Genomic DNA, 9,898 nt, shown 5'->3' with positions numbered 1-9,898 from the left:
CCCCTCCCCGCCCGCCCTGGTCCCTCCGCCCTGCCATGCTCAGGGTAGGCATGCCTGGCTGTTCAGTTAATTTTGAAGGACTGAGGGTCCAAGGGGAGCCCGGGGAGCTGCGCTCAGCCCTGCCTGCAAGGCCAAACCGACGAGTCTGCAGGGGGAAGGCACCGTGCTGTGCCTTGCGGGGTTTGGCATGGGATGCTCCCTGGAGAGCTGCCAGGACCTTACTCACTCATCTCTAACCAGCGTTGTCAGTAAAAGAGAGTTTTAAAGATTTAACTAATTGACTAAATGTAGCCTTTCCTGTCAGGGCGAATTAAGGGAAGCCTTTATCCTGGGTTTCGGCCCAGGAGGCTGGAGAAGATGAAGCTTGCCACATGCATTTGCGAATACAGGGTCACTTTCTCCTTCTTTAGGTCAGATGCCGATGAGATGTGTTGTGATGGGATTAAGCAGGTGACTGCTGTGAAGTGAGATTGCCCTGGCAGATCCTGCGATGCTGGTGACGGGGCTCTGCTGGAAGAAACGAGGATACCGTAAACACTTCCCCAGCCAGCCAACCCTGCTGGGTTGGACCGCGGCGAACCACAGCCGACACTGCCCTTGCTGCAGCGCTGAGCGAGGGCTGAGGGCACCCAACTGCCCCCACCCAGCTCAGAGCAGCCCAGCACTGGCAAAGGGGCTGGACAGGGCAGGACAGGCCACAGAAGATGGGTCTGCAGAGGCCAGACGCATCCCACTTTCCTTCCCCAGCAGCATCTGTCCTGGAATGGAAACCTCTAACCTGGGTCATCAATGTCGTTTCCATGTCCCACTTGCCTCTGATCCCTGCTCCCTCCTTCTGTAATACCAGGGCTGAGCTATTGAATCCTTCCCCTCTGCGCATCCTTCCCCTTCTTCACAAGCAGGTCACCCCATCATCTCAGAGAGTAAAGATGTCATTGCACAAAATATCTGAATGGCTGCTCAAAGAGGAGGGAAACAGTTTGTCTTCCAGGGAGGATGAAAAGTGGGGTGGCAGGGTGCTTCCCCAGGGTGCCAGTGCCATACAGATGCTTATGCCTCCCTTCTGTTTGGGCAGCCCAGTACCCAGCCCAGGGTAGGTCTGTGTATTTGGCTGGGTGTCCCGGTCAGCCCAGGCAGCTCCCCAGGTGCCTCCAAGCCCTGCTCTCCCACTACTCCATCTTACAGCGCTGTCTGACTTGAGCTGTCAGTAGCCCTGCTTTTAAATGACCTTCTGTGTGCTTTGAGGTTTATAGGGACATGAATTAATAAAACTTTTGGTCTTTACTGCTCTTGGATCTGGTGGCCAGCATGAACCAGGGCACTTGGGGTCTAGGTCTGGTGAGAGCTGCTATTACGTTAGTGTAGCAAAGCGCCAACCTGCGAAACACCCCGTTTGGTTGTGGGGTTCCCATCTGGTGCACAGTCTTTCTCTGTCCATCTGTCCTGGAGACCAGGCTGAGCATTCTTTAGAGCTGTGCTTTACTGGCTTTCAATACAGGCTTTGGTTATTTAATCTCTGGTACACTCAGCGGCACAGGGTTTTCCAAGCCCGGTAGAAGTTTTTGCATTATTTTATATTGACAATGTTTGTCTGCTGTAATAATTTGGCTAAGTTTCCTATACGTCTTCTGCTGTTACACTGCCTTTCTTTGTGAGGCTCTCGCTCTTTTCCTGTCACACTGGAGTTGCTTTTCTAACACGTTGGCTCCCTAGCTCTGTTATTACTCTTGGCACTCGGTTTGCATCCCGATTAAGCACATTGGCTCCTGTTTTCTCTATTTCTGCGTTGGCCTGCTCTCAGGATTCCTCTTGCCGCTACATTCTAGCACCGCTCTGTGTTTTTATTTATTATTTATATTGCAGTAGCGCCTCAGAGTCCCAACGCAGCCCATGGCCTGGTTATGAACATGATGTGCATTAACAGAGTCTCTAGATACGCCCCTTTTTTTACTGTCTTATTTTCCCTGACTATGACTCCGTTTATTCTCTGTCAGTGTGACACACTGCTTTCTGGGGTTCGGATGGCGCAGAGGGCTGTGCCTTCAGCTCTTCTGAAATTAGCTGGAAAGCTGGATCACAGCTACCCCCTCTTCCCAGGGCTCTCCTCACTTAGAACCCTCTGGAAGAACAAGGACATCCCTTCCTCGAGGATGCCCGAGCTGTACCATGAACTGTTCAGTTTTAGCTAATCACATCCAGGATCGCTTGCTGTCCGGACTTTTGGACGTGCCATGAGGATTTGGAGTGGTGTGCGTGTCCCGTACACCTCCCGAGGTCCTCACGCCTGCTGCACGCACACCCAGGAGCAGATGCCGGGCACAGAACCAGGCACAGCAAGCTGCGCTCCTCCCAGCATGTATATGCATGAGCACCTGCCTGATCCCTAACAGCAGCCAGTTCTTTAAATAGCAGGTAACTGTAGCTGAAGGCTTGGAGTTCAGCTGCCAGCAAATATACCCTGCTCTTTGGGAGCAGTTTGGGGCCCAGGACAATTGTGAAGGTAGTGTATGGGGTGGGCTTGTGTGCCCCTGTATATTTTGTGGCTTTATTGCCCTGATTGTGACCATGAGACAGTGTGGTATGCCAAGAGTTAAGAGCAGGAACAGTTGGAAATGTGGGGTTTCTAGGAAGGGAGAGGTTTGCTATCAGTAAAGCTAGAACTGCAAGTCTGTGCATTGCAAAACGGTTGTTGTGTAACTGTTCTCTGAAAATAAGGCTGTTCCTGGGCTGCTTCTCTCCTCTGGGTTTGGTTTGCAGTTGGTTTAACAGGAATAATAAATATTTTGGTGCTGTGTGCTGGTAATGGTGAAAAAATGAGGCAATAAAACACAGAAAGGATCTTTTGAGTCCTGGGCTCTGAGCTGCTGTGCTCAACCCAACCAGGTATAGGTTGGCTTAGCCAGGACTGATCTCATGGACTTTCCTGGTGGCCAAAACTAGGGTGACTGCTGTATTTTTCAATGAGACATATACTCTATCTCCTCATTTTTGCCTCTCTTTTGCCTTTTTCCAGGGTGCCAGAGGGCCTGATGGACCAGTAGGCGAGCCAGGGCCACGAGGTGTCAAGGTGAGTGACGGTGGGTGGCCAGGTTGGCCAAGGCTGCTCTTAGTTGTGTTGTGAAATGCTCTGGGCAGGATCAAGGTCACGTCATCCTCCAGGAACAGGGGATGTTTAATCGCTCCGTGAGGATCAACCAGCAGGGATGAGTCTTTTGTGCAACTGGAGTAAAATCTGGCCAATGTGGGCTTTAGGGCCTTCGCTGCTGGGGTCTGAGACCCTAAATACAGAGACAGTCCACAAACATAAAAAGGCCTCTGCTAAAATAATGAGTCCTTCACAGGAATAGGAGTAGCTTTAACTGGCAGTGCGTGCGCTTGACTTACATCTGAATGTAGCACTGAAATCAGAGCAAGTTAACACAGCTGGTAAAATATGACCTAAGGGAATACGTATCTGTTCTGATGTACTTTATGTTAATTAGATCAGGACAGGAAAAAATGCAGGGCAAGAGATGCCTGGTGCAAAGAGAGCCTGGCAGGTACGCTGCCCAAGCCTCATCCAGGGTGAGCCTGCTCCACAATAAGCTCTGAGATGGGTGCAAGGAAGAGTTTCTTCCTTTGGCAGCAGCAGTAAGGGTGGTGTGGCAGAGCTGGACCCTTGACCTACCATTGAACGTCCCAGACTCCGTCCCCTGCATGACACACATGGCCCTGTGAATGCAATTTGGATGGGGAATCTCCCTTATTTCATACCCTGCCAGGCAGGGCTGCGCTGAATCTCCTGAGAATCCCAGCTTCCTCCAAAGCAATGTTTGCTCAGAAAACCTTAGGTCATGCAGCCCAATGCCCACGCTCGCTGCTGGATGGGGGGTTCCTCAGGGCAGGATGCTGGGCATTTGGCCTCTCAAAAGGTGCAGGGAACTGGGGGGGGATATTTGATGCACAGAAATGCAAGAGCAGGTGGGCTGGGGCAGAAGAGCATCGCAAATAGTTTGTGCTCCTGCCAATGTGTCTTTGTCTTTTTGCTTTGCAGGGCCGACCAGGGGAGCCAGGCAAGCTGGGGCCAGATGGGCTGCAGGTATGTCCTCTGTGAGAGCCAGTTTTGTGGTGTCAGTCCCCCATGGAGGGTACCCACACGTACACAGGGCCCAGGGAACTGCAGCTTCTCCTGGCCATGGTGCCGCAGGTGTCTCAGCACATTCCCACCTGCTAATTGCTGTAACTGTGTGTTCACAGGGGAAGATGGGTGAGAATGGGGAGACAGGAGCACGTGGCTTCCCGGTAAGTGTCCATCCCTTACGCTTCCTTTCATAACCTCGGTTTCACTCAAGTCTGTAAGTTTTGAGTCCTGGTCCAGGAGGAAGAATTTGGACAATGTCCCACACTTACAGGGCCACCTCTCCACTCCTTTTACTGGAGCATTTATGGGATGCACATTACTGCCAAGGGACATGAAGGATTGCTATGGGGTTGGAGCTGACCTTGGTGTTTTTAATTTTTCTAGGGTATCCAAGGACCTTCTGGACCTCCAGGAGCAAAAGGGGCTCCAGGCGACCCGGCAAGTATCTTATCACTCTCTTCATCTGTCTTTCCTTGCACACACAGAGAACTTCATTTCTTTCTCTGTTTGTTTCCCACCACTTATTCCCATTCTCAGCTTCTCTGTCCTTGCCAACTCCAGCGTGGTCAGAGATGTGAAAGACTTGACTAGAGTCCTAGGAGGCATGAGGAAAGACAAGGTCAGAGCCCTGGAAAGCAAAAGGGGGCTGTGGATCAACCAGGGAGAGTGTAGATAGAGCCTGGGCTGGATTTCAGAAGGGAAGGGAGAAAAGAAGAGGAAGGTTGGGTCTGGGACAGGGTCAGATGTGACAGGAGGACTTGGACTGGGCTGGTAGGTAGAGCAGAAGGAGAACCAAGAGGGAGGCTGATGGTGTCAGAACTGAGCCCATAGCTTTGGGGAAGGCACTGGGAGATGACAGGGGAAGACACAGACCTCAAGGAGGGCCAACGGGGCCACCGAAGCAGGAAGAGGAGTCATGATCTGCTCTCTGTGTCTGTGGGGACTGACCGGGACTGTGAAAGGAACAGGTAGGCCAGGTGTTTTCAGGTTGCCAACTGCAGTTGTTTTAGATGGGAGCCAAAAAGATGAAGGGCCTTCTGAGCCGTTTGCCTGTTAAGGTGCCTCAGCACACCTGTTTCTGGCCTCTCCATCTCACTGGCCATCTCTTGCATGCTGCGTAGCTCCACTGTGATGTGGGAGGGAACTGGTGTTTGATCTTACAGACCATGAAATTGAGGACCCTTCAGAAATGAAAACAGTTGTATGAAAAGAGCCTTGTGTCTCTGTTTTTCAGGGTCCACAAGGGCCACAGGGGCCACCTGGGCCTTTGGGAGAAATGGGGCATAAGGTAGGTCTGGTCTTTGCTGCTGTTTGTTTTCCCCTTGCATTAAGAGTGGGGGGACTGAGGGAGGAGTAAATGTGCAGAGGTGCATCCTTCCACACCTGGGGACATGAGCAGGAAGGATTTCCCTCAAGTCTGAAAGTCAACTTCTAAAGCAAACAGTGAAAATCAGAAATTTGAGCATCATTTTCATCACAGGCCATAGATACCCAGTCAGTAGACGTGCAGATCCATCTTCACAACAAGAGAAACATTTCAAAGCTGACCACACTGACAAGCATGTCCCAGGCATGGCTTTACGACCACACCAGGGACCACCTTTCTGCAGCAGAGTGCAGCGTCAGGGACCAAATACAGTACCAATTCAAACTGAGAACTGGTCTTTCCTTTCCCACTCACTGGTGGTTGCTGAGAAGACACAGTTTTGTCAGCCCGCCTGGATTGCTATGGCCATCCCATCACAAGCCACTGCAGCCAGTGGAGGAAGCTCAGAGAAATGGAAATGCCTTTGCTGCTGACTGTGCTTTTGGGTTGCCGTTGCCATGAAGCAGTGGCACAAACACACCATAACCAAAGCAGCAGCGGCTGCCAAATCATGCCCTGATGGAGTGTAGGAGATGCCTCCGTGGTTTTCCCCTAACTCATCTGCAGTCTGGGCTTGATTTCACTCCCCTTGAAGAGTCTATAAAGAGTCTTGGCTGTTTATACCAGATGTGCCAGTTCCACTTGGGTAGCTCCTTTCCACAGGTCCCGAGCTGTAATATAGACATGATGTTTCACTCCGTTGTGAAAACAGTAGCGAAGGTGGCTTTTAATGCAATCTGCTGCAAAGTGTATGAATCATGAAAGTTTCCATTCTCATGGCTGCTAGACTGGATGGTAAACCACACTGGGGAGCTGGAAAGCTGCTACCGAGCCACTCTGGATGTTGCCAACCAAGAAAGTACAGAGCTTTATTCAAATCTGTGACTCCTCCAGGAGCCTTTCTCTGCACTGGCACCTCTGGAGAAACCAAAGCAGGATTTTTGCTTTCATTGGAGCTTGAATTTTCTCGTTGCGTGACTTGACCAGTTGTTCATAAACCCAACACACACCCTGCTCTCTCCTCTGCTTGAATCCTTTTCAGCAAGCCAGGAACTGGCTTTGTTCCCTGGGCAGCAGAGTGCTCCCTTGACTATGTGCTCTTTTTTCCTTTATTCCCAACTGTAAAGGGAAGGGAGATTGTTGTCCGGAAAGCAAATATCATAAGTAAATAAACCACTCAAATCCTTTAAAGACAAGCTTTGCTGTCCTGTCTTTGGACTTGTTTTACAGATTCTCATTCCCCAGAGGTAGGAGAAAATGTACAAAGATTAAAGCTCCCAATTGATCTTGGTGCTAAAGATAGCTAATGAACGTGACCCCTCTATCGCAAGGCCGCACGCGACAGCTGGGTACTGAGTAGGAGCAGTTTGCAAGGTCATTCTCTCATCTGCCATCTCTCTGTCTTAATTCCCATAGTTTTCCGGGTCAGGCACTCATGTTTGGCTCTCTGAGGGATGCCAAGCCCCTGTACCAGGGGCTGTGTTCACACAGGAGCCAGCCGCTTCTTTTCAGCTAGTACAGCCCAGCGACAGCCCTGGGCTGTGGATTTCTGCTCTGAGCCCAACTGTTGGCCTTAGGATGTTTGTTGACCCATTACACCCAGAGAAAGTGGGTGATGGATGGCAAGGCTAATCTGGCCAAAGTTTGTGGTTTGGTGTAACCTTGCTGTTCTTGGCTCCCCTCAGTTGTCCTGGAGCTGGCAGCATCGTTGTGCCCATGCCTCTGCGGGAGCGTGGGGCCAATAGCTCAGCTCAAAGCTCTGTCATCTGGGGCAGCTGCTCCTGCAAAGGCAAGGCAATGTATCTGCAAAGCCTGAGGCTGCGTTAATGCTTAACCCTAACCGAAACGAGACTGGTGGCACGGAGAAAGTGCTCACACCAGCGGTAATGGGGAAGTGAGCAGGAGCACAGCTGAGCAGTTTTGTTACCCACTGTATCAGCCAACCTGCTCGACCCTTGGGAAAGGGCTTTCAGGTTTAGTTCTGGACCTTTTCCCTTCTTCCCCAACTAGTCCCAGACTAGTCACAGTGCTGCTCCCCGGCGTGGTTACTAACCTTAGAAAGCAGAGGGGCTGGAAGGAGTTAGAGAGAAGGGCTTGGCAGAGGAGGCTGGGGAGAGGGGAGGCGTGAGAGACGAGCAGAGCCCTCCCAGGAGCCAGGCACGAGGGGGTTCTGAGCCTCTTTGATGCTGTGTACCCTGAGCCAGCTCCGGGGAGGTAATTACATTGCAACCAGGGCTCCGCTGTCCCAGGAGGGCTCTGCTAAAGAAATTATGTCTTTGATCTTGCTTTCTACTTGGTTACAATGGATTTCTTTTTTTTTTTTTTTTTTTTTCCAGGGACCGCCTGGCTCAATGGGACAACCTGGCCTTGCAGGTGAACCTGGCATGAAGGTAAGAAAAGCCCTCGGTGCAATTTCTCTGTCAGATCAGGGAGGTAAGAGCAGCTCCTCTTCCTGCAGGACTGGGTAACATTGCAGGTTCACCCTCCAGCAGCCAAAGCAGACAGCATGTTCAACAAAAGATAAAGTTTGAAAAATGAAATCTGGTTAACTTTAAGCCCTTGGTTAAAAATTCCTGAGCCCCATCCCAAGGGGGAGGCTGTTGGTGCTGGGCAGAAGCACTGTCCCCGGGATCTTGTGCCTCAAGAGCTGTGAAGGGCCTTGGACGTGAAACTCAACTTATTTTGCAGATCCAAACTCTCAGTGGAGAGGGGAGTCCTCAAGGCCCAGAGATCCAGGCAGCTTCTAATTTGAAACAAGAAGGGTCTTAGGAAGGTCCCAGACTTAAAAATACCCTCAGGGAAGGTCCTGCCACAGTTTCCAGGCCTCAGCTCTGTGGGAGCTGAACTCCTGTAATGGTTATGGGGGCAGGCTGCCCTGCTCCAGAGCCATGAATGCACCTTCTTGTCCACATGGAAAGGCCTGTAAAAACCATCTCTTTGTTTGAATAAGACCTCTGTGCTGAGCAGCTCAGAGGGGTTTTTATTTTATCCTAACCCCATTTCTGCTTGGTTTGAAGGTTCGCTCCTGTGTGCAGAGAGCTTTTGAGCAGGCTCTGTGTGGGGATTAAATGCAATTTCGTCTTTGCTGTTCTTCACTCCCCACCCCCAACCCCGTCCTTTGCCATGTTTTCCTTGGCAAATCTTCTGACACTTCACTGGAGCTACCGTGTCTTTGGCATCCTGATACTGCACGAGTGTTTCAGCTCCCGTGCTCCTGGCTGCCCTTCTCGGGAACAGCACACGATGATTTGCACAAACCCCCTTTTACCTGCTGTTAGTGCAACACGTCCTTGCTGGGGAGTCAGGGAGCGAGAGCCCCGTGCTGCTCCTTCTCCTAAGCTGGAAGGTGCTGGGACAGGCTGGGATCGCTCTGGGCAGTCAGCACTTGCAGACCAGTTTGCTGTGGGACAAGATGTACGGATAGGTCAAACCTTTTTCCCGTTATGCCTCTGCATTTGCTGAGCTCTCTTCCTTGCAAAGCGGTAAGCTTGGATGGGCACACATGGGAGGTAGCTGCCCTACGGCCGTTGTACCCCCAGTGCTAAACTCCCACCTCACAGCCTCTCGCCAAGATCCAGTTGTTTGCCAGCTCCAACACCTCCAGTTCACTCATTTTGGTACCATCATAGATTCAGGTGGTTCTCCACCTTCCTCAGTCATGCTGAGGCTCAAAGAGCTGTTGGCTTTCCTCTCCCTCGCTCTGGTTGTGTCTGCTGCAACACTGCATTGCACCCAGCATTGCTGATTTTCTGCCGAAGGGCTGTGCCGAGGGAATATCTTCTGGCTTTGCAGCTGCAGGCAGCACAAACCACTGCTCAACCCCTGTCCTGTCGAGCATCATTGCAACAGAGCCTGCGAGATGTGTGCTGGCCCTATGCGAGCAGAGGTGCTGGTGATGCCAACCTGTCCTTTGGACCCCCTTCCAAACTGAAGTGAAGGTGTTTGTGTGGGAGAAGAAGTAGTCAAAATGAGGAGTGCAATGGGAAGTGCTTTGTGCTCACTCACCATCAGTAAACATCTTGTCTCCATGTCTGTGGTTTCTTCTTTTTAGGGTGATCCTGGCCAGCTGGGAGTCTCTGGAGAGCAAGGCCTCGTTGGCCAAAGAGTGAGTACGGTCACCTTCTGGTAGGGCTTCTGTGCCTTATCAGTTCCCTGGAAACTCTGTTCCCTGTTCACCCACAGCCTGGGCAGAGGGACCCTGCTCTGGGCATCCCGTAACCCTTATCGCCCTTGTTTCTTCTGCGGGTGGTGGAAACACCTTCCTCGCTGAGCCTGTCAGCTTGAGCTCACCAGCCTACGGGAGCCTCGCCGATGCTACGGTGCCGCTTTGCAAAGTGCTGTGACAAAGTGCTGTGACAAAGCTCTCGCGTGTGAAGGGACAGAGTGGGAACAAACCCGTCCTGTTTGCCGAG

General features: G+C 51.5%; 1 protein-coding gene across 1 annotated transcript in view; it reads left to right on the top strand.

The window, feature by feature from the left end:
- COL27A1 (collagen, type XXVII, alpha 1) overlaps positions 1 to 9,898 on the top strand; it is a gene marked incomplete at its 5' end in the record, with an annotated part of 152,405 nt that overhangs the window by 102,904 nt on the left and 39,603 nt on the right. Inside the window, 7 exons of the mRNA XM_009702324.1 lie at positions 3,014 to 3,067; positions 4,034 to 4,078; positions 4,237 to 4,281; positions 4,505 to 4,558; positions 5,355 to 5,408; positions 7,823 to 7,876; positions 9,538 to 9,591. Coding sequence (XP_009700626.1) covers positions 3,014 to 3,067; positions 4,034 to 4,078; positions 4,237 to 4,281; positions 4,505 to 4,558; positions 5,355 to 5,408; positions 7,823 to 7,876; positions 9,538 to 9,591 — 360 coding nt within the window. The remainder of the gene's footprint in view (positions 1 to 3,013; positions 3,068 to 4,033; positions 4,079 to 4,236; positions 4,282 to 4,504; positions 4,559 to 5,354; positions 5,409 to 7,822; positions 7,877 to 9,537; positions 9,592 to 9,898) is intronic.

Source organism: Cariama cristata, unplaced genomic scaffold (genome assembly GCF_000690535.1).
Source record: "Cariama cristata isolate BGI_N322 unplaced genomic scaffold, ASM69053v1 scaffold376, whole genome shotgun sequence".
Lineage (NCBI taxonomy): Eukaryota > Metazoa > Chordata > Aves > Cariamiformes > Cariamidae > Cariama > Cariama cristata.
This window is presented reverse-complemented; position numbering and strand designations above follow the sequence as displayed.